This window comes from Diceros bicornis, chromosome 11 (assembly GCF_020826845.1).
Source record: "Diceros bicornis minor isolate mBicDic1 chromosome 11, mDicBic1.mat.cur, whole genome shotgun sequence".
Classification (NCBI taxonomy): domain Eukaryota; kingdom Metazoa; phylum Chordata; class Mammalia; order Perissodactyla; family Rhinocerotidae; genus Diceros; species Diceros bicornis.
Window position 1 is genome coordinate 17,610,690 of NC_080750.1, and position 25,445 is coordinate 17,636,134.

The 25,445-nt window shown below is 38.9% G+C and overlaps 1 protein-coding gene across 2 annotated transcripts in view; it reads right to left on the reverse strand.

Moving 5' to 3' along the window:
* ANKRD50 (ankyrin repeat domain containing 50) overlaps positions 1–8,675 on the reverse strand; it is a 52,669-nt gene extending 43,994 nt beyond the window's left edge. Inside the window, exons 1-2 of one of the 2 annotated variants that reach the window (XM_058550023.1) lie at positions 8,443–8,675; positions 6,007–6,950 (exon numbers count right to left, since the gene is read on the reverse strand). In XM_058550023.1, coding sequence (XP_058406006.1) covers positions 6,007–6,518 — 512 coding nt within the window. In that variant the 5' untranslated portion in view covers positions 6,519–6,950; positions 8,443–8,675. Of the gene's footprint in view, positions 1–6,006; positions 8,249–8,442 lie in introns of those variants that run through there. The other variant, XM_058550024.1, reaches the window with a different exon arrangement.
* Between the last annotated feature and the right edge of the window lie 16,770 nt (positions 8,676–25,445).

Consider the following 25,445-nt stretch of genomic DNA (forward strand, 5'->3'; position numbering starts at 1 on the left):
TACCCAGCAAGGTTATCATTCAAAATGCAAGGAGAGATCAAAAATTTCCTAGACAAGCAAAAATTAAAGCAGTTTGTCACCAAGAAACCAGTGCTCCAAGAAATGTTAAAGGGACTGATTTAAGTGCAAAAGAGAAGACCACAAATACGAAAAATTATTTATTTCCATGATAAGAGGGTAATGGATACAAATGCACAAAAAAGAGGTTAGATATGATATCAAAAACATAAAATGAGGGAGGAGGGGAGTTAAAGAGTAGAGCTTTCAGTCAAACTAAAGAGACTACCAATTCTGTATAGAAGAAGAAAGGAACAGAGAAGGACTACTAAAACACTGAGAAAAACAGAAGTTAAAAAATGGCAGTAAGTACATACTTATCAATAGCTTCTTTAAATGTCAATGGACTAAATGCTCCAATTAAAAGGCATAGGGTGGCTGATTGGATAAAAAAACAAGACCCATATATACGCTGCATACAAGAGACACACTTCAGACCTCAAGACACTCACAAACTGAAAGTGAAGGGATAGAAAAAGATACTCCATGCAAATGGCAATGAAAAGAAAGCTGGGGTAGCAGTACTCATATCAGACAAAATAGACTTTAAAACAAAAACTGTAAAAAGAGACAAAGAAGGGCATTACATAATGATCAAGGGAACAATCCAACAGGAGGATATAACACTTGTAAATATCTATGCACCCAATGTAGGTGCACCTAAATATATAAAGCAATTATTAACAGACATAAAAACAGAAATAGACAGTAACACAATAATAGTAGGGGACTTTAACACTCCACTTACACCAATGGATAGATCATCCAAACAGAAGATTAATAAGGAAACACTGGCCTTAAATGATACACTAGAACAGATGGACCTAGTCGATATATACAGAGCATTCCATCCAAAAACCGATCTTTTCAAATGCACATGGAACATTCTCCAGGATTGATCACATATTAGGCCACAAAACGAGTCTCCATAAATTTAAGAAGATTGAAATAATACCAAGCATCTTTTCTGACCACAACGGTATGAAACTAGAAATCAACTATAGGAAGAAAATCAGAAAAGCCACAAATACGTGGAGATTAAACAAAATGCTACTGAACAACGACTGGGTCAACGAAGAAATCAAAGAAGAAATTAAAAAATACCTGGAGACAAATGAAAATGAAAATACGACATGCCAGAATTTATGGGATACAGCAAAAGCGGTTCTAAGAGGGAAGTTTATAGCTATACAGGCCTATCTCAACAAACAAGAAAAATCTCAAATAAACAATCTAACAATGCACCTAAAGGAACTGGAAAAAGAAGAACAAACCAAGCCCAAAATCAGTAGAAGAAGGGAAATAATAAAAATCAGAGCAGAAATAAATGAAATAGAGACCAAAAAAACAATAGAAAAAATTAATAAAACCAAGAGCTGGTTCTTTGAAAAGATCAACAAAATTGACAAACCTTTAGCTAGACTCACCAAGACAAAAAGAGAGAAGGCACAAATAAGTAAAATCAGAAATGAAAGAGGAGAAATTACAACAGACACCTCAGAAATACAAAAGATTATAAGAGAACACTATGAAAAGCTATATGCCAACCAATTCAACAACCTGGAAGAAATGGATAAATTCTTAGAATCATACAACCTTCCAAAACTGGATCAAGAAGAAGTAGAGAATTTGAATAGATCAATCACCAGTAAGGAGATCGAAACAGTAATCAAAAACGTCCCCAAAAATAAAAGTCCAGGACCAGACGGCTTCCCTGGTGAATTCTACCAAACATTCAAAGAAGACTTAATACCTATCCTTCTCAAACTCTTCCAAAAAATTGAGGAGGGGGGGAAGCTCCCTAACTCATTCTATGAAGCCAATATTACCCTGATACCAAAACCAGACAAGGACAGCACAAAAAAGAAAACTACAGGCCAATATCACTGATGAACATCGATGCAAAAATCCTCAACAAAATACTAGCAAATCGCATACAACAATACGTTAAAAAGATTATACACCATGATCAAGTGGGATTTATTCCAGGGATGCAGGGATGGTTTAACATTCACAAATCAATCAATGTGATACACCACATTAATAAAATGAAGAATAAAAATCACATGATCATCTCAATAGATGCAGAGAAAGCGTTTGACAAGATACAGCAGCCATTTATGATAATAACTCTGAATAAAATGGGTATAGAAGGAAAGTACCTCAACATAATAAAGACCATATATGAGAAACCCACAGCCAACATCATCCTCAGTGGTGAAAAACTGAAAGCTATCCGTCTAAGAACAGGAACCAGACAAGGATGCCCACTGTCACCACTCCTATTTAACACAGTACTGGAAGTCCTAGCCAGAGCAATCAGGCAAGAGAAAGAAATAAAAGGGATCCAAATTGGAAAGGAAGAAGTGAAAATGGCACTATTTGCAGATGACATGATTTTATATATAGAAAACCCTAAAGAATCCACCAGAAAACTTTTAGAAGTAATAAACGAATATGGTAAAGTTGCAGGATACAAAATCAACACACAAAAATCAGTTGCATTTCTATACACTAACAATGAAGTAGCAGAAAGAGAAATTAAGAATACCATCCCATTTACAATTGCAACAAAAAGAATAAAATACCTAGGAATAAAATTAACCAAAGAGGTGAAAGAGCTGTACACGGAAAACTATAAAACATTGCTGAAAGAAATTGAAGAAGACACAAAGAAATGGAAAGATATTCCGTGCTCTTGGATTGGAAGAATTAACATAGTTAAGATGTCCATACTTCCAAAAGCCATCTATAGATTCAATGCAATCCCTATCAAAGTTTCAACAACATTTTTCACAGAAATAGAACAAAGAATCCTAAAATTTATTTGGAACAACAAAAGACCCCGAATAAGTAGAAGAATCCTGAGAAAAAAGAACAAAGTTGGAGGTATCACACTCCCTGATTTCAAAATATACTACAAAGCTATAGTAACCAAAACAGCATGGTACTGGCACAAAAACAGACACACAGATCAATGGAATAGAATCGAAAGCCCAGAAATAAACCCACACATCTATGGACAGCTAATCTTTGACAAAGGAGCCAAGAACATACAATGGAGAAAAGAAAGTCTCTTCAACAAATGGTGTTGGGAAAACTGGACAGCCACATGCAAAAAAATGAAAGTAGACTCTTACCTTACACTGTACACAAAAATTAACTCCAAATGGATTAAAGACTTGAATGTAAGACCTGAAACTATGAAACTTCTACAAGAAAACATAGGCAGTACACTCTTTGACATCAGTCTTAGCAACATATTTTCAAGCACCATGTCTGACCGGGCAAGAGAAACAATAGAAAAAATAAACAAATGGGACTACATCAAACTAAAAAGCTTCTGCACAGCAAAGGAAACTATCAACAAAACGAAAAGACAACCTAACAATTGGGAGAAGATATTTGCAAACCATACATCTGACAAGGGCTTAATCTCCAAAATATACAAAGAACTGATGCATCTCAACAACAAAAAAACTAACAACCCAATTAAAAAATGTGTAAAAGACCTGAACAGACATTTCTCCAAAGAAGATATACAGATGGCCAACGGACACATGAAAGGTTGTTCAAAATCATTAACTATCAGGGAAATGCAAATCAAAACTACAATGAGATATCACCTCACGCCCGTCAGAATGGCTATAATTAACAAGACAGGAAACAACATGTGTTGGAGAGGATGTGGAGAGAAGGGAACTCTCATACACTGCTGGTGGAAGTGCAAACTGGTGCAGCCACTATGGAAAACAGTATGGAGATTCCTCAAAAAATCAAGGATAGAACTACCATATGATCCAGCTATTCCACTGCTGGGTATTTATCCAAAGAACCTGAAAACATCAATGCATAAAAATACATGCACCCCTGAGTTCACTGCAGCGTTATTCACAATAGCCAAGACTTGGAAGCAACCTAAGTGCCCATCAAGGGAAGAATGGATAAAGATGTGGTATATATACACAATGGAATACTACTCAGCCTTAAGAAATGATGAAATCCAGCCATTTGTGACAACATGGATGGACACTGATGGTATTATGCAAAGTGAAATAAGTCAGAGGGAGAAGGTCAAATACCATATGATTTCCTTCATGAAGTAGTAGACAATAACAACAATAAACAAACACATAGAGACAGAGATTGGATTGGTGGTTACCAGAGGGGAAGGGGGGAGAGAGGAGGGCGAAAGGGATAACTCGGCACACGTGTGTGGTGATGGGTTGTAATTAGTATTTGAGTGATGAACATGATGTATGTATGCAGAAATAGAAGTATAATGATGTACACCTGAAATTTATACAATGTTATAAACCAATGTTACTGCAATAAACAAAAAATTAAAAAAAAAAAAGTCTGCAAGAACATCACACCTCTCAAAGACACATCTCTTTAGCTTTAATAAACCCCTCCCACGTCTGAATTCTATACCAGTATAGATCCTTCTAGACTACCACTCTCTCTATCACCTATATGAGTAATCTGAAAACTACACTGAAACCACAACTGTGACACACTCCCCTCTCCTCCAACTTTACATAAACAAACTTCTAAACGACTCCACTTCCAGTCAAGTCCTCCAAAGAACTTCTATGATTATAAACCTGTATACATACACATGTATTTCAAATCCCAGCTCTGCCACTTACCCGCCTGTAACCTTGGACAAGTTACTTAGGCTCTCTGTGCGTCCTTTTCCTCATCTATAAGATGGGAATAGTAATAGTACCTACCTTATAAGATTGTCAAGAAGATAAAATGATTTAATATTTGTAAAGCACTTACAACAGTGACTGACACACAGTGCTTGCTATTATTAATATTTTCAATATCATTCAAATTTCATAGATTTCATACCATTAGATCTGAGGACAACATAAGAACAAACATCACTCTTCACAGCAATTCAAAGCCTGCTCACATGACTCCAAAAGACACATGCACACAGAGACAGATGGGACAGACACACACACAAACATACACACACATACACACTAACCTCCAGTGCATAGTGTCCCTGAATCTTTGGGAAATAAACTTTTGCCTGCTTATTGTGGAGGGGGAAAGGTATATGGCAAAATGAGTAATTCAAGCAGCAGTGAGGCAACACCAAGCACAAAATAACAATTTGCCTGTTTCTTTTACAAGGAGCAGAGACGTGATATGCAAAAAATTATTTTCAAGGACTCATGTTTTCTTGAACACATTTTGAATCTGGAAGCACTCCGAAAAGCAACCTACTCACTTCTTAGACCAATCCCTTTACCATGGAAAAATGCTTAATTGAGGTGAGGAAAAAAACTGGTTTTGTATCACTCACTAAAAATACTAAAACGATGTCAATTTTTCATTATTTTATAAATATCACATATTTCAAAATATCACTCAACTTTTTATTTACTTGATAGGAGAATAAATCCCAAAACACATTAGCAGATTTTCTTCAGATTCTCAATGGCCAATGAACTCTTTCAAAGAGAACTTTCCTTATTTAAAGAAATAATACTATAAACAAAAAAGATAGTAGATTCTACACTGCGAGTTCCTCTAAATTCAGTGCCATGTATAGTTCGCCCTCCCTGAAAACGTAGCCTAGTTTCCAGGCAGCTACACGTTCTTCTCTATCATAAGAACAAATTCCTTGCCAACTCTAGGTAATAGTAGAAAAGTAAATAAATTATTAATTGTCACAAATTTGAAAAAAAATTAAATCTCTGCAGTGCTTCATATTCTGTTATTAAACAAGTAAAAGACAGTTTTAATTCATATCCTGTCCAATACAAAGCTTAAATTTTGTTTCCTTCAATATTCAAAGTAAACAGGTGCATTCACAACCACACACTATCCCTAAATGTACAGCAGTAGTAATGGTACCCCACAGTTAAAAAAAAAAGAAAAACACTAATTTTTGCACAGACCAGAACACCATGACATTCTTATTGTTACCTTTTAAATGCTTCAGCTGGGTTTCTCTCACATTCCCCAGGCTGTAAGAGGCTCTGGACGGCTGGATCCCTTAGCTTGTCCTCATATCCTTGGAGCAGTCCACTGCGGCAGATCTGGGCAACCAGACCTCTAACAAACCCTCCAACACACAAAGTATCAGAGTCTTGGGCTTTGCAGAAATGAAAGGCCAAAGCCTGGCGATGTAAACCTCTCTGCAAGCTTGTAGGTGAACTTGGCCACAAGAGCTCAGTACATAGAGCTGTCTTGCCACTGCCAGGCCCTCCTACCAGTAACACACCCCAGGTAGCTCCTTTTCCAGAGACAACACTAGCATTATTCCCAGAATTCATGACAAGGGATGGGGTGTTGACAGCACTATTACAGCAGTTAGATTTCTCCTGGAGGCAATGCTGAAGCTTGTGGAAAACCCACTCCCTACAGTAAAACTGCTTCCCCTGCAGTAAACTCATTTGAGCCATTTTGCAGACTTTCTCTTCCCAAGGATTAGTCATAATAGGTTTCTTATCTTCAACATTTGCTAGAAGCTGGATACATCAACACAGGTCTTTACATCCATTGGGACATAACTTGCATACCAGAGGTTGACTCTGAATGACAGAGTAACCAGCTACAGTCAAGTTCAACAGCCTCAGAGTCCACTTGCCAATAGAATGTGCGTGACTTTATTTGGCTCTTTATTCTTGATTACCAGCAGAGAATATATCAGTTTAATTGTTGAACTGGTGGAAAACTGCCTGGTTCCAAAGCTTGGCAACCCTTTTCCTATGATGGGTCACATGACTCCATGGTTACATCTGGAGTTTATGTGACCGTGGATGTTTCAAGTATGCAGATGAGACAACACATCTGGAAACCTAAAGAGAAAGCCCAATCTTTCAATTTGTACAGGATGCTTCTCCGGATTCCAAGCGTTAATTCTGTATCTGAAAATTAGACGCAGAAAAGGTGTCCATTATACTAAATGTCATCAAAGAGATTACATTTATACAGTAGGTAGGTAGCCCTACACTTCTTGAAGGATAGTCACTTAAAGTACTAGCCCTTGCCAGTTTCCGGCATCTGGGCAACTGCCAGAGAGAGAACTGTTTCAGATTATGGCCTCTTATGTGGCAGAAATAACAGACCACCGTTAACACCTTCTAATTCAAAGCGTTCATAACATGCATTTTTTCAAGACAGCAGATTCTTAATGAGCCTGTTGACAGGTTTCTCAGTTTAAGATGTCCGGGTAAACAACAATTTCCATAAGTAAAATAAAACAAACACAAATATCTTAGTGCAAAATATCATACGTTAAATAAATGCTTACCTATCAAAGGATACAATTCACCAGTTAAAGTAATCCCCAAAATCCATATACTTCATCCTTGGCACTTTCAAAAAGTTGGACAATTACCCCAAGATCATAATTACATTTTCCCTTCTGTATTTTTCTTCCTCTACGGTTATGTTTCCCAAACAGCTACATTTTAATCAGGTTACCCTAGATTTTTAAAACCTCACTGTAGAAGGGGGAAAAAAAGACTTTAGGTACATACAGTAACATCCTTAACTCTGGTCAAAAAGGTCTTTCCGACTAGCTTGGTAGAATAGCGCCAGCTAAGGAAGCTTTATTAACTTACACAGACCAGCCAGTCAAGGATTCTGTTTACTGCACTAGCCACACACTTCTTTGTTGATAGTTTGCAAAATCTAGGGGATGATTACCAGGGTCGCGGCTGGATGGGAAAGAGTTAAGAAAAACAAAAGAGGGGAGGAGAGGGATGATCTTACATGAATGATAAATCCAAACACAAGGACAACGTGAATCCTTCCTTCCTCTACGCCAAAGGGGAAGGTTTAGGATGGAGGTGAGGAGTGGGATCTACTACTGAGGCCGGAGAAAAGCCTGCGGGGGAGAATGCCTTCCGAGGCAGGAAAGGGATAGGGAGAGGGTGCTTCAGGGCTGGTGGGTGTTTGCCTACAGTTCCGGCCTCCGGTTTCAGCTGAGAGACAAAAGGAGCTCCGGGATTCCCAGCGACGGGAACCACCTTGGGTTTGAGAAGCCCCAAGGAGCCACAGGGGGGCCACCTCGGAGAGGCCACGGTCGGAGGTGCAGCCTCCACACCGAGGTCTCCCTCTCCAGAAGGCTGGGAACGCCTCGACACCCGCCCCGCCCCGAGATCGGGGTGTGTCTTTTGAAGGGGGAGGGGGGCCCGGCGTCTCTGCCAATGCCTGAGGAGGGGTCGCCTCCCGCTCGGAGTCCCGCTCCCCGCGCCGCTCCCGCCCCCGCCCGGCCCACCGCGGAGCCAGGGGAGAAGTCGGGTCTGGGGCCGGAGGCTGGAAAGGCTGGGTGGGTGGGTCAGGTCCGAACCCCAAGCGCAGCCCCCGAGCTTCCGACCTGAGGGAGGGGCCTCGCCGCCGCCCCCCGGTTACCTCGGCCCCAGCCGCCGTGGCCGCTGCCGCCGCCTCTCCGCCTCAGACACTTGCTTCGCCCAGAAGCCGCCGCCGCCGCCAGCGCTCCCCGGACTCCAACTGCAGCCGCCTCCGCCGCCCGGCCTGGAGCACGCTCCCAGCTCCAGAGCCTCCTCTCGGCGCCCGGCAACTGCCAGTTCCAGCTGCCCCAGCAGCCTCGGTCGGGCTCCTCCCAACCCCCACCGGCCAACCGCCGCCGCTGCCGCCGCCGCCGTCAGGGCACTGACTGTCTCTGGCTAGCCCGGACCCGGCCGGCTCCGCCCCGCCCCACTCCGCGGCCCCGCCCGCCCGGCCAGGCCCCGCCCCCGCCCGCCGCTCGGCCTTTCTTCGCGCGCCGGCTCCGCCCCTGGCTCCTCCCCTAGCCCCTCCCCTCCCCCACCGCGCCCGCCCGTCGCCGCCCGTGCCTGGGCGTGTGCGGCCGCCTGGGACCCGCTGCCAGCACCGCGGGGAGACCTTTCTGGGGGCGACCTTGAGGCCCCGCCTTTCTCGGGGAGGGGGCGGAGAAGGGGGCGGGGGCTGCGTTCTCACATCTCCGAGCTCAGGCGAGTCGCTGCCCCCACCCACCCCGTCAGCGCTCGGCCCTGAGCCTTCCTTTGTCTTACAAGCTGGAGGGACTCGCTGGCTTTGGGGGCCGCATCCGCTCCTGGGAGGGGCAGTTGAGCTGGGGGAGTTGCCCTTTGCCTTTCCCTTGACCCCCTTGCCGCAAAAGGCCGTTCCAGACCCGTCCTGCGCCTCAGTTGTCGGGGTCCCCTTCCAATCCATTAAGTTCCGGTGATGCTTTTACTTTCTAAGCCTGGAACTAAAAGAAGCAAGGAAAAGACTGGGAAGAATGTTGTAAAAATAAAAATAGTAGGGGTATAGGGCGACGTTCCCACCTGCCTCGTGAAAAAGACATGGCCTCCAAATGTAGGTTGAAAGCAGTCATGATGGGTCTCAGGCCCCTGACCTTCTGGACAGTTGGATGACCCGCACGGGCCACTACAGAAGAAAAAGGCCATGGTCGAGGGCAGAACAGAGGTGAACTGCCCTGGAGAGCCTGACCACAGGCAGTTACTGTTGAACTAGACAGGCCAGTTGTTTGCAGTCACGTGGACCTGGATTATTTAGATTACACATTTCTGCTGGGAAAGTAAATGTACTGTCAACTGATAGAATAGAAAATGTACTCTCTTTATTATTTTATTACTTCTGCTGAAACCATGAACTCTCCGTCTCCCATTCTCCATTAATTTGAATGTGTTTGTTTCCCAAATATTAAGCCAGTCTCCCATCTGGTTTTAGGAATTTCAAAGTGTAGCTATCACGCGTAACTAGAAAAACGGATAACCACGTAGTTTGTGCTTGTGTTTACGTTTCCATTCTGTTCGTTTCCAGCCTGTCTGTGGCATTTGAAGCTCGTTGATCTTAATATTTAATTTATTTACTGTGAATTCTGAGGTTCTTTTCCAAAACACAAGCAAAAAAGGCAGAATAGTATAACTTCTCCAGAATTAAAGAGATGAAAGTGATTTTTAAAAAACTACAATTTTTATTTACGTTTGTGTAAGCATTTTAATTACCCCTTAGCTTGTTTGCCGTGCAGCTTTACAGTCATTGACTCCTTCCGTTTCAGGGTTGTAAAATTATATGTTTAGAGAAAAATTTTAAATAAGAGATATGTACATAATATTGTCATTTTCATTAAACTATTTGCTAATACGATAATTAAAATAATTTCTGCTCAATAGAGAAGTTACAGAAACTTTGGGTTTAGAAGGCCTATTTTTTTATGATAACTATCATGGAATGCTGTTTTAAATAATATCAGTCATAACTAAGCAGTAATTCATCTTCAGACTCATGTAGAATTTTTTTTTCTGCTTTAAAGTTTATTTGATGTTTCATTTTTATGGCTTTTTGCTTTCCTTAATAGAAAAACTTCTGAAGAGCCCTACACATCTTTGTATTCAGAACACTTAGCAAGGTTCCCTGCACGTAAAGCGTGTCTGTTCTTTCATTCCATGATCGCTTACTTAGAGAATTCCTATGCACTTGGCATTATGTTGAGAATAGTGGGAGGTTATAAAGGTGGATGAGCACAGTTTCTTAAAGTCGGGGAGGTTGTTGCAGGGCAAAGGAAACTTGGGATTGCTTTAGCCATCCTTTGTTTTCAAAGTATCCATTTATCTTCCCAGTTTTTCATATGAAGCTATGATGTTTTTTAAGGCCTTTCTACCTCCTCTCAACCAAATTTATGCCTTTACGTCCCTCTCACCAAATTCTGAAATCTCCACTGTTGAACAGAAGGAAAAAAAAAAAAGTATATATATATATATATATATATATATATATATATATGCCCAGTATATAGTGGACCCATTTATTAGCCAAACCAGGACATTTTTTGAGATCAAAAAAGAGACAATAAAAATAATTAAAACTGTCCAATTGTGTAATTCTTGGATATACTTATCTATTGACTGGAAACTTGTTTTTAGTATAGATACTGAATAGTTCTGTTCAAACATTATTTTCCAAAAAATGACAATAACATATATTATATAAACATAAATATATGTTTATATAAAACATTTTACAAAACTTCTTTTTATCAATTACCTGAATGCTAAAAATGGCAGAAGCAGAGTACTTTTGGTACATATTCACATACTTTAATCAATTTTCTAGCATATTTTCTCCAACATCACATACTGTATTTTTCCAAAGAGTGCATTTTTTTTTTAAAAACATGGTTTTCCTTATTTTTGGTTTGTTCACAAAAATTGCCTGAAATCTTCCTCACATTTGAATAAATTTGAAATTATTGACACCTTCAACGAATGCTCTTCTGTTGACCATAGTATTTTTAATTGAAAATTTTCTAAGTGCTGAGGTACCTAGTAAGTTCAAAGCAAACTCTGATAAATAAAACATATTCTCAATTTTAATTTCTTTATATTGAAATGTACAAATTTTTCAGCCCAAGTCTTCTTATAGGTGTATCTTTTTTTTAACCTCACTCAGAGTAACATCCTTCAACAAATGTGTCAACAAAAGAAAGGTCATCATATATATTTTCTTTGTGTTTATTTTGATGGTTTCAATCAAATTTAGATACTGAAAAATTATAGGTCTTCTCATTTTTAATCCATTTGGATACGAAACATGAATTTATCCAATTAAAAACGGCAGCTCCATCAAAAGATTCTCCCCACAAGTTGAGATATTCCAAAGCGCAATCATAAATTTGAAAACTGAGTCTTTTATAATGTTTGTGCTCTCATCATGGAGTATGTTCAGTTATTTTCTTGATTGGTAGAGGTAAATTTCAATATCTTCCTATTTGCAGCCTTTGTTTTCAGTGATTACAATACCTAAAAGCTGCAGAAGTCAAATACTTTGATTTTAGAGTTGCAATGATTTTAAATGAAGTGCTATGAAAGTTTAGAGGACTCACTTTAGTCCTCTAGTTTAACTAGTGTAGGTCACTCAGGTTATTTACAAAGTAACTTTTCAAATAGTTATTGTTGGCAGTCTTTCAGATTATGTCACAAAATTAAGGAACTCAGTTCACTGCACAAAAGCATTCAGCCTACTTGCTGTATGCTCTATTGTGGGATGACTCAGTCTCTATTTCACATATTTCAGATAGATTTTACCTTTAATCTTCCACATTTACCACTGATTCTCAGAAGTGGCAGCCTGGTGAGTTCATGCATTTCAAAGACAGCAGCAGCAATTGGGGCTGGCTGGGTGGCGTAGTGGTTAAGTTTGCGGGCTCGCTTCCGGGGCTCAGGGTTCACAGGTTCAGATCCCAGGCATGGACCTACACACCAGTTTCAAGCCAGGCTGTAGCCAGCGTCCCACATACAAGATAGAGGAAGATGGGCACAGTTGTTAGCTCAGAGCCAATCTTCCGCACCAAAAACAACACAAAAAAAACCCCCACAAAGACAGCAGCAGCAGGCCAGGGCGCCCCGGACTAGTACACCAAGCTCCCAGGATCAGCAAGCTTGAAAGTTTCTCTGACTATTACCAAGACCAGGGGTTGGCTGCCTAGCTTCTGATATCAAGCTGTTTTGGTGTTTTCATCTAATATCCTGCATACTATCCTTGAAAAGGAAGGGGTTAGTTACTTTGCATCTGGAAAGAGTCCGGAAAAGAGTTATTGCTGGCAGTCTTTCAGATTTCCCCACAAATTTGAAAAACTGTGTTCACTGCTAATGCATCTCACACACTATTAAACATGGCAGAAGCTGGAAATAAGTATGAAGGTCTACCAAACCCATTCAGATTATTTTAATAGTACTGTTACTAACAGTGCTTTGTTTACACAAACATGCATAAGTCATGTTAGTCATGTTAATTGAACTTGATGTGGTCCTCTGCTCTAGAAAGTCTTTGATTGACATAGTAAGCATAATGATAGGAACATCCAGCTGTGGTTGCCCTCGTAAATATCCTTTTCAAAAGAATGCTTATTTAAGCCTTCCATTTTAAAAATACTGTTGCCAGCTGTATTTGTTCTTGTTCTTGCAAACAAGCCTAAAAATAGTTTTTGCTTATAAAATGTATAAGGTATAGGCCTTTCCTTCAAAAAATTAAACAAACTCCAAAATAAGATTTTGCAGAATTACCAGCCAAGGAGAATAAATACTCACTGGCTATGGTTATTGAGTAGCTGGTTACAATGCTCCACCTTATCCTTCAGGCTCCTGGATAGAGCAAAACTCCCAATAGACCCCAAAATTACAGCTGCAGTACACATGATAGTATGAATCTGATGTTCATATCTTTGTCCACCTCTCAAATACAGCAAGGAATTTTAAAAAGTAAATCAGGATCTTCTAAAATATACCCCTCTATTGGATTCTTATAATTGCTTTTTCCTACCTTTTCTTCCATACTCTTATGTGTAGTTCAAATGCCTGTGCCCAACCACAGTCACCGTCACTCTTTTATCAGATTTCTCACCCTGATAAAGGTCATTAAGGAAGGATTCTCTAAACCACATTTAAATATCTGAGAACAGCTGAAACTGACTTAGTAATGTTATATTCCTGACTCCTGTGTCATATGGTCACATGTAAAAATAGCAATAATAATTATGTATAATTATAGTAAGTTGAACCTAATGCTAAATGACGTTTATCAAGGTGGACTTTCATAACTTCATTGTGTCCACTATGCATTCTTTGATCAGATTTCAGTGAAATATTAGATATAATTAATCTCTTGATTTGTCACACATAGTTTATTAACTTGATAGGTTCCCAGGTAAATGAGAGAGATTTATATTTTGTTTATTGTCCTCAGTCTCTCTGTTCTTCTAGAACCATGCCTTGTTGTTTCTTTTTCCAAACATTGGCAACCTCTGGAAGTTAGGCTGTGTTAGTTTGGAAGATTAATATTATATAGTAGAAAGCATAAAAATAAACTGAATGAAGAGTCTGTGGGAGTAACTCATCTGAGAAGACATTTTCCTAAGGTCACAGAGGCTCCTGTGTGTCCCAGGCTTCTCATCCTACACATGTTAGCAAGGAACTCGTTTATATTTCCCTGTGGTGATGGTGTAGGCAGGGACGGTCGTACAACACAGCAGTACCCAGAGACTTACGGCAGGGTGGTTAACTTCTCAGAAGTTTTTGTTTTGTTTTTTCTCTGTTAAGCTAGATGTTAAATGACCTCCATGAGGTAATTCATAACTTCCTTAATCATCGGTTTTATCCAGGTGCCTATATTTGTTATTAGCACTCTTTAGTTAGCCTAATATGTGATCATTCCATTAGATCATTTCTTCTTCTTTTTTTTTTTTGGTGAGAAAGTTGGTCCCTGAGCTGACATCTGTGCCAGTCTTCCTCTACTTCATATATGGGATGCCGCCACAGCATGGCTTGATGAGTGGTGAATAGGTCTGTGCCCAGGATCTGAACCTCCAACTCCCAGGCCACCCAAGTGGAATGCCTGAATGTAACCACTACGCCCCTGGGGCCGGCAGCTAGATCATTTCTTTTATTTTCATTCAATTTTGATTAAGCCCCCTCTGTTTTGAAAATTCTTTTTTTATTTTTTGAAAATTATTCTGAAAAAAAAACGTAACTAAAATCCCAAGTCTAGAACTGAATTGGTGGAGGAGCACTGTATGCCAAGTCTTTTAACTATGAAACCTAGCACCCTGTCAGAGATGATCACTATACTAGAAAAATACTGAAAATACCATCCCTAAATTATTTTCTAAAAGGCACATGTATAGATCTCCACAGTCTTGAAAAAGGGAAGCCATACTTTTATGCCTTTTTTCCAACTATTAATGGTACCTGTCTTAGACTCCAAAGATGCCCCAAGGAACCAAACCTGATGAAATTTACACCCTTAAGCAGTTGCCTGGCATCGTATCTGGTCTGGCCTGTGATTTGCATTAACCAATAAAATGTGGCAGAAGTGCCACTATCCCCACTCAAGGCCTGGATTTGAAGAGGACTGGCAACTTCTGTGTCATGCCTTAGAATGCTCACCCTTGGGAACCACTATTGAAGAAGTCTGGCTACCCTGTTGAAGAGACCATGTGGAGAGACCAAAAAAGGAAGCCGTGTGGAGAGGCCCAGCCAGCCACTTGGGCCTTCTGATGACTCTAGCCCCAGCCACCATTAACTGCAACCTCATAAAGAACCCCAAGTGAGCCCCGTGGAAGAACTGGCCAGCTGAGCCCAGTCAAACCACTGAACTATAAGATATTAAAATGCTTGCTATTTTAAGCTCTAAGTTGTGGAGTGGTTTGTTTTGCAGTAATAAATAACTAAAACACTACCTGATGGAAATAAGAAATCTTCTGGTATTCTGCCAATACTACATATAATTTCTCTGTCCCTCTCTTCATCTAGTCTCTTGGGCAATTGAAATAGCTCTGGAGAACTGAAACACTATCTTTATTTATACCATCCTAGTTTTCTATGGTACATACACTATTCATTTGAGAAATAGAGAAATGAGAAAGAGGTTAAGTGAATTTTTTAAGATCATATAGACTAAATGAGAATTTATATTTACTTCCAAGTGTCTTTTCTCTCCACTGCATATTTCTTATCACATTATAAACCTTTATACAACAAGGATGTCTCTGACTCTAGCCTATCAGACAGCCATATGATATTTCCAAACATATAAAAACATCTGGTTCTAGCATACTGCCTCACAATAAATGAGAATCAGAAGCTGCCCTCTCAATTTACCGCCGAAGTTTTATGTATAACTGGGGTGGTGGGTCGGGGGAAGGGCAAGGGCCAATCTAAATTAGAAGCACGTTATCTCAGTAACATTGATTTAAATTCTGAATGCCTAGAGTTTGACTGTCTCAAATTTTAGAAAGAAAAAACATTATTTTTGTTTAGCATTAACCTTAAATAAAAGCTTTTGTTTTTCTATTTCTTTTTTCATTTCTGTTTCATTTTATATTTGCATTAAGAACACATTAAGAAACTTATACAAGTAAAAGACAGATCTAAATTTTGATTGATTCAGGTGATCAAGCTCATTAACAATTTAATCAAAATTTTGTTTTTAATACTAGAATATTTAACATGGAAGTAAACTAGTTGACCCAAGGGTCGTATTTTCATGTAAGAATCCCATCAAATTTATTGTTATAATCAAAAAAGGGTAATAGGGGGCGGGCCGGTGGTGCAAGTGGTTAAGTGTGTGGGCTCCGCTTCCTGTGGCCCGGGGTTTAGCAGGTTCGGATCCTGGGCGCGCACGGATGCACCGCTAGTCAAGCCATGCTGTGGTGGCCTCCCATGTAAAGTAGAGCAAGATGGGCATAGATGTTATCCCAGGGCCGGTCTTCCTCAGCAAAAAGAGGAGGATTGGCAACGGATGTTAGCTCAGGGCTGATCTTCCTCACAAAAAAAAAAAAAAAAAGGATAATAAAACTAAATATTTTTCAATCAATTCAGGTGGACTAAAAGCCCCGAGGAGGTGGGAAGAGAAGCAATCAGCTGTATACTTGTAGAGGTACACTTTGAAAAAGAGAAGTAATCCTTTTTCTAAGAGACCACATGGAAGAAAGAAAGAGCATATGGTTTGGAGATATTTTGAGAAGGAGTATATCTGAGAAACAGCACTGTCTGTAAGGAGAAATCATTGTTGGAACGTTAGGAGGCTCATGACTTTAGGAAAGTATAGTTTTGGTCGGGGTCACCACGTAGAGTTGCACAGGCTGTTCACTGCACAACAGCAGCTGACACCAGTCAAATGGACTGTGATGCACTTCCCAGGGACTAGAGCCTCTCAAGGTAGTGAGTGCAGTTAGAGATCGTGTTTGAGCATGTTTAACAAAACCCACATCCAATGGTGTGATACGTAAGGGCTTATTTCTCTTGTGTAAAAAGCCTGGATCGCATGGCTTGTATAGTAGCTCTACAGCTCCATCAGGAACTACCCCTCTCTCTTTCTCTTCTGCCATCCAAAGTATAGATCTTTCATTTTCTTTGTCACCTCATAGTAGGATAATCAGCTTGTCTCAGTTTTAAAACTGAAAATGACACATCTAAGAAACCTTCTTAGTCTCTGGTAAATCAGGACAGTTGGTCATCCTACAGGGTCTCAAGATGGCGTTCTACCTCTAGCTTCTCATAGCCACTGGGGACAGGAAGATGAGGGAAGAATTAGGAAATAAGAGGTGGGTGGAACCTATATCAGGAAAATGAAACTTTTCCAGTAATTCTCAGCACACATCTAATTGACCAGAACTACACAAGGTAGGCTGGGAAATGGATTGTATTAGCTAGACACATTACTGCCCTGAAAAAAATCAGGGTTCTGTTGGTAAGAAGAAGTGGAGACTGTTCATTAGGAAGACAATTAGCAGTATCTGCATAATTTTGTGACTTACTCTAGGAATGCTCAGCATCCTTGGAGCAGGAACGGAGAAAGCAAACAAGGAGGGCAAACTAGGGTTGGGGATTGTGAAAGAAAAATATCAGAAGGCTAAGGAAGCACTTTATTTTGGTGTATGTCTATTAGTATTGAAATGACTCATCATGCAGTGCATACTGGAGAAGAAGTTCAATAAAACTAGGAAGGATGTCACCTACTAAGAAAAATGATTGAACACTAGAAACTGAGAGTAAAATATCAAGATTCTTTTTAAATCCTGGGGAAAAAAAACTTTATGAGAAAGTCAATTATTTCTTTCATTTTATTAGTATCAGATTGTTAGCCTTTAACTTAATATTCACCAAGTAGTTCTATTTTTTTTTTAATTTAACACTCAACTTTTTGGAGGAAATTTTATTTAAATTTGTCTTAAAATTATAATATTCCTTTTATGCTGATAATAAATCAGTCAAGACATTAACAATGAAACTCCAATAGAAAAACAGGTGGTGAGTTGATTATTGAAGGATTTTTTAAAAATTTATTTTAATGAAAATGCATGTAAAGCTAAGCTAAGCATTTTTAATGTCACATGACAATTGAATAAATCCTGGGTTGAAAAGCAACACCATTTATCTGTAAATCATCAGTGACAACTGAATTGAGACCATCTTCTATTTAAGTTAGACCACATTTAAATTCATATTATGTGCATTTATTCAGACTGGGAATAAATAGGGCAAAGAAGATATAGAAAAGATGATACAGATATATAATTATTTTTGAGTCAAGACACAGTGAACATAAAATTATCAATTTCTCTAAGAGAGAATCCTTCCCTATGAAAGCTTTTAAAAGTTCAAATTGGAGATTCTATATTACATAAAGAAGATCAAGAAATTCCACTGACGATGTTGCAAGAATTTAGGATGAAGAAAAATAATAAATTAAGCTTACTTGGCAGCTAAAGAAAGCAATTACCAGTCAATGTGCAATAGCTGTCTCCTGGTTTGCAGGTAGCTCTTTTGCTTCTCAATCTAGAGAACAAGAATTCCCGGCTTTGGGCTCTATTTCCTACAGTGGTGTAGGTCAATTTACCCCCAAAGGATTTCTTACTTCTCTATAACAAGGAGGAAAAATCAAGAAAAAGGAGAAATCAAACAAACATAACCTGCAAAAGTGGCTGCCTAACCCTGAGAAATTGAATATGGATTTAGGCCTGCGAGCTCTTGCATTGATAAAACAATCCTGGAAATTTTGACTTCTTCAAAGAAAACAAAATCTATAGATAATTTTTATTTGATAAAAATTAATTCAAAAATATTTTTTAAAATATTGTAAAATAATACTTTTTTTCTGAAAATCAATATTACCTCCTCTAGACTTAGAGAGTAAAAGAAAGATATCATTAAATTGTTGATAAAAACTCCTTGTTTAGCACATTTGTCAAAAAGGCTCTGTAGTCAAGGGAAAGGATTTGAAGGTGAACTTGCTTTTTGCCTCTAAACCAGCTTTTTCGTGGAGTATTAGATTTTTGGTGTATCTGTTATCTCTTGCTACATCACATACCATAACCTAAAGTTTGGTGGCTTAAAACAACACTAATTTATTACATGTCACAATTCCGTGGATTGACTGGGTGGTCTTCTGCTGGTCTCACCTGGGCTCCCTTATATAAGTAGTTGCATTCAGCAGGCTTCACTCCCATGTTTGGGTCATCAGCTGAACTGGCTGCAAAAAAATGAGGTGGTTGGGCGGTCTTCCTGTGGTTTCTTCACAGCAGAGTGATCTCCGAGTTCCATGGCAGAATTTGGAAAGCCTGTTGAGGCCTTGCTCTGTAACTCACTTCGTGTCACTTCTGCCACGTTTTATAAGGTCAAAGCAATTCACAAGGACAGCCCAGATTCGAGGAGTGGGGAAACAGACTTCATCTTTTGATGGGATGAGTTGAAAAATACTATGATCATGTGTTTTTAGGTACCACAAATGGAAATCTTTGAGGATTTGACCAATGCTATAAACTTTACATCAGAAAAAAAGACAAAAAATGCACACATACACAAAGTCTCTGTTAATTTTAAAGGAATAATGCCCTTCTACGTCACAGGACTCCAGATTAAGAAACCCTGATTTAAACAGCTTTCTCTAAATTCAATGTATGACTTAACATGAATAAACAGGAATACAATCAAAAGATAAAAACCTTAGGTTCATCTGCACTGACATTTTTCTCAGTGTTAGGTTCGTATTTATCAAAAATTACTTAAGATAATAGGACTTTGAAGAATTAAGGTTCAGAAAACTTTATCAGAGTTGAACAGAGACTGATAATTTATTTCACTTTGAATGGAATATTATTTATGTACTAAATTAATACATAAGAAAAAACAATATTCTCCTTTCTGGTTCTGTAAAAAGGTTCTGATTTTAATCAACTTGTCACTCTCTAAGTTCTTTTAACCTAAGGAGCTTAAAAGCAACTTATTTTTATCTTCTTTAGTCATTGGTTGAAGGAATTTCTCTCAAACAAGAAAATGAAGTAGAGTTTTTGCTTAGTATTAATTTTTACTGTTTTAGTCAATTATTAAAAAGAAACTAACTAGTGTATGTTGAAACATACATCAAAATGAACATTTTTCAAAAATAATTTCACACTTAACTGACATCAGTAACATCTTCTCAAGACATATTTCTTATTTAATATAATCTTTGTAATGTGAACAAGTATTATAATACAAGGTAGTTTAATTTGGCTAAATTCCAATTAAAATGAATGAAGAATATTTTATTTTATAACTTGTATTTGTTTATATACATTCATTATTTGCTTCCAGAAGAATTTAGAAGTGTCACATAAGTAAGTGCCTGGCATTTCAGTCTACAATCTATAACTGATAAGATAAAAGCAAGACTTTCAGATAGGTACACAGGTTACATAAAGGAAACCCTCACACGGTTCCTGAAATTCGCGAGGAACAAGGTGCTGCCATTTGATAACAAGAGCTGGAGTCTGGAGAGAGGGAAATATTTTAATCAAGGTATGCTGTCAGACTAAGGCAGAAACAATCATTGAAAAGTTCATTGCGGGGAAGTTATGTCAGAACCGAAGTCCACAAATTATACTTTAAATAAAAATGAAAAATTCCAGTTCAAGCCTCACAATAGGAGTAAACCCAACCATGAGTGTTGATTTTCAGGTAGAATCTTTTTTTTTTATATATATACAAAGAGATTCAAAGTACGAGAAGGATGTGATGCACCATTACTGACTTTGAAGATGGAAAGGGCCACGTGCAAGGATCGAAGAGTGGTTGCAAGGTGTTGAGTGACACCTGGCTAACTGCCAAAAAAGAAACGGAGATCTTAGTCCTACAACTGCAAGGAACTAGATTCTGTCACTCACGGAAATGAGCCTGGAAGAGGATCTTGAGTTCCAGATGCAAACACAGACAGTCAACACCTTGATTTCAGCCTTGAATATCTTGAAACCACTAGAGCCTGCTTGGGCTTCTGATGTATAGAAACTGTGAGATGATAGGTGGTGTGATTTTAAGTTTGTGATAATTTATTTTGTAGCAGTAGGAAACTGACACAGATTTTGGGACCAAGAGTACTAACGTAGCAAATATTCAAAAATGTAGGAGGGGTTTTGGAATCAGGTAATGAACTAAGGCTATTAGAATTTTGAGAAGCATGATAGAAAAAGCCTAGATTGCTTTGAAAAGACTGTTAGTAGAAATATGGACACTAAAAACCCACCTGGTGAGGGCTCAGAAGGAAGTGAGGAACATGTTACTGGAAACTAGAGGAAAGGAGATCCTCTTTAGGTAGTAGTGGGAAGTTAGGGAAAGTTGTTTCCTGCAATTATGTAGGAAGTAGAACTTAAATGATGAACTTCCATGTTGAGGAAATTTCTAAGCAAAGTGTTGAAGGCGAAGCTTGGTTTTTTCTTTCTGCTTATAGTATAAGGTGAGCAGAGAGAAAGAAATTGAAGAAGAACTTTTAAATAAAAAGGAACCAGGACTTAATGATTTGGGAAGTTCTTAGCCTATAGAGATGGCAAAAGGTGCTAAAATTAAGATCACTCCTGAAAGTGTGGGACAGAGTAAAAGCTATGCGGTGGCTGTACAGCCTTTTGCTGCAACTCTGGAAAGCTCAAAAGGTCAGAGGTATTCTGTCACAAGAAATTAGAGGTGTGCCTCAGAGATCTCAGTCAAAGCAGACAGCCTCAGAGAAGCTTATTGCCATGTCCCTCAGCCATCTCAGCTGAAGCCAATAACAGAAAAGGCATCTCAGAAAAAAATCTGTGGTTGAGCCTTTTGTCTAATGGAACCAATCCCCCTGAACTCCACATAAAGCCACAAGGTCCTTGGGAATATTTTATCAGCAGGACCACTGCCAGCTGGGACCGTAAGGGACAGAAAGAATATGAAATAAAAAGAGACACTCAGCATCCCCAAAATCTCCTGGCAGGAATCAGGGGCTGATAAAACTACTTAGCTGCAAATAGGATCTACCTTTCATGAAAAAGGGAGGGATGACTCAGAGCTAGGATCCCAGAAGGTGGAGATGAAAGCCACAGAGGATATTCCCAGGCCTTGAAACCTAATGGAGTCTTCCCAGCTGGATTTAAAACTGATTCCATTTTCCCCATTTTTGGACCAGAATGTTTATAACTGTATTACTTTTCTATTGCCATGTAACAAATTACCGCAAATGTAGTAACTTAAAACAACACAAATTTATTGTCTCCCGGTTCTCTAGGGTCAGAAGTTTGGTTTGACTCATCTGGCGTCTCTTCTTAGAGTCTTAAAGAGAAAATCAAGATGTCAGCCAGGCTGGACTCTTATGTTAAGGCTCTCAGGAAGAATCTGCTTTTAAGCTCATTCAGGTTGTTGGCTGAACTCAGCCCCTTGCAGGCCCCAGTTTCCTTACTGGCTGTCAGCTGGGGCCCAGTCTTATCTCCTAAAGACCACTCACATTCCTTTACACATCCTTCCTCCTTCTTCAGAGTCGCAAAGGCACATCTGAATCCTCCTTGTGCTTTGAATCTCTCTGATTTCCTCTCCTTGATTTCTAATTTTGTCCTGAATTTCAGTATATGAGCCCATTTTAATTGTAAGCAATGAGAAGCACTCAAAACCTCAATGATACATATAGGATCTGTCCCCACAGCTGAAGTCAGGAACACAGGCCAATGTCCCTGCTGGAACCACTCTTTGATTTTACGTGTCCATTCCTACAGACACGCCCTTTTTACATTACCAATACTAAATGTTATCTGAAGAGTATTGACGAAACAAAACAACATATAGTAAGTAGTACTCTATTTCATTGGGCCTTGGGATGAAACTCTAATGGATTCTCTGAGAGAGCAAGGCCTCTCAGAAGAGTAAACTAGAAACCCAGATATCAGGTTTCTAATTCTAATCTTGGGCAATTCAATTAAATTATTGGATTCATTTTTCATCATAGAATTTTTTTTCATAAGAAAAGTCCTTAAAAAAATTATTACTAAATAAATACAAAGTAATGTTTTATTACTAGTTATTATTTCTTTAACACTGCTGCTGCTGCTATAGCTGTCTCTGATAAAATGGTTGTTTCTACATTTTTTAGAGATACCCGGCTCCTGCATTTCTCTTTCATGATTACCCCACCTATGTTCTCTGGCCTAGCCATACGTATAGAATATATACTACCCATAATTTCCTGGACATGCCATCTGCTCTTTCATGCCTCCTGACCTGCAATTTCATGTCAGTTTTTTCATCTGCACTTTCCATCGTTTAGAAATCAGAGCACTAAACCTCTGACAATTTGCCTAATATTAGGTGCTCTTTTATGTGCCTGTTATGAACTGAATTGTGTTCCTCTAAAATTCATATGTTGAAATCTTCATCCCCAATGTGATTCTGTTTGGTGATAGGACCTTGAAGGAGGTAACTAAGGTTAAATGAAGTCATAAGGGTGAGTCCTTAATTCAATAGGACTGCTGTCCTTATAAGAAGAGGAAGAGGCCCCAGGGATGTACATGCACAGAAGAAAGGCCATGTGAGGACACAGCGAGAAGGTGGTTGACTGCAAGTCATGGAGAGAGACTTCACCAGAAACCAAACATGCCAGCACCTTGATCTTGGACTGCCAGCCTCCAGAACTGTGAGAAAATAAATTTCTGTTGATTAAGCCACCTGGGCTGTGACATTCTGCAGCGGCAGCCCTAGCAGGCTGATACGATGCCTATGCAGCTTGCTGTGCACAGCTCATCAGTTGTTGTTTTTCAATAGTAAAACCAAAACTGAACAACAACAACAATATCCACTTCTAAGCAGAACCAGAAATGTGAAGGTGAATTGTTGGCTTGTGTCCCTAACTTCAAACTTCAGGAAATATTAGGCCAAGCTCAATGTTTCTAATATCTCACCTTCCATTTTCTCTGAATTTTCTTGTCACTTAGCTTTTATCGTCACAACTCTGCCCAAACTGTTGTCAGTTATGTCATTAACGACCTTCTGATGACCCAATCCTCAATCCTCATTTGATAGGTCTTGCTGTGTCAAAACAACCCTGTTGAATAGTCCCTTACTTCTAAGTCACAGCTCTGTTGGTTTTTCTCATAAACCTTTGGCTATCTCTTCTAGTCTTTTGCTGGTTCATTTTCACCCATGTTTCCCTTAAATGTGGGCATTCCCCAGGGTTCCAGTCTTTTTTCTCTTCTCTCTTTGCATATTCTCATCCAAATCTTCAGCTTCTGCTATTGTCTATATTTGAAGGGACCCCCAAATAGATATGCCTGGCCCAACTTCTCTTCTCTGCACTGTTCTCTGCTGTATATTTCCACTTGGATTTCACATATGATTTCAAACCCAATGTGTTTAAAATTGAATACCAATAATCATTTTAAAATAGAGGAAATTGTGCACTGAGAAAATAGAAGAGAGATAATGTAGATCTTAGAGTTGGACTACATATTTTTGCAGTGCAGCCTTGCTAGAGATAAAGAAAGCTAAAGCAAAATGCAGCAAGCCTTCAAGTCTGCATTTCTGATGAAGAAGTGGGTGGGTTGGCTGACTGTCAGTTAAAGTGGCCTTTAGATTTTGTTATACTCTTGACTTGATGTTGTCAGGGTCAGAACTAAAGTTATGAAACCACATATTATGGAGACAGGTCAGAGAGACACCCGTAAGTGTTTTCAATTCAACTATAATGTAAGTTGTTAATATCAGTCGCATATATATTTTTTTCCTCCAAATCATTTATGTCAGTTCTTAAGTTATTTGGTCTCAGGATACCTTCACACTTTTAATAATTTCTGAAGAAGGTAAGGAACTGTGTTATGTAGGTCATATCTATCGATATTTACTATATTAGAGATTAAAACAAAAAGTGTAAATATATTATGTTTAAATAACCATGACCCCATTATATGTTAATATAAATAACATAATTTTATTAAAAATAATTATATTTTCCAAGACAAAAAATTTTTATGAGAAAAGGTCAATGTTTTACACTTTGCAAATTTCCTTAATATCTGGCTTGATTCTCCTATCTGCCTGTGCATGCACTCTGTTGATATGCTATTTTGGTTAAGTATATAAAAAAAATCTAGCCTCTCACAAATATGTAATTGGAAAAGTGAGGGTATTTTAATAGCCTTCTCGAATAATGTTTATTCTCTTTTATACTACATCAAAACTTGGCAAATAGTGATGTCTTATAGCTTTAGTTTCAATATGGAATCTGAATCCATATCCAATATGGAATTCCAATATGGAATCTGAATGAACTTTTCATACCCTGTTGCAACAGATTTAATTGGTGTCTTAGTCTTTTTGGGCTGCTATAACCATAGCATAGAACACCACAGACTGGGTAGCTTATAAACAACAGGAATTTATTTCTTATAGTTCTGCAGTCTGGGAAGTCCAAGATCAAGGCAACAGCAGATTTGGTGTCTGGTGAGAGCCTGTTTCCTGGTTCACAGGCAGCAGTCTTTTCACTGTATCCTCACGTGGCATAAAGGACAAGGGAGCTCTCTGGAATTTTTTTTATAAGGGCAATAATCCATAGAGATGACCTAACCATTTCTCAAAGGCCCCACTTCCAAATGC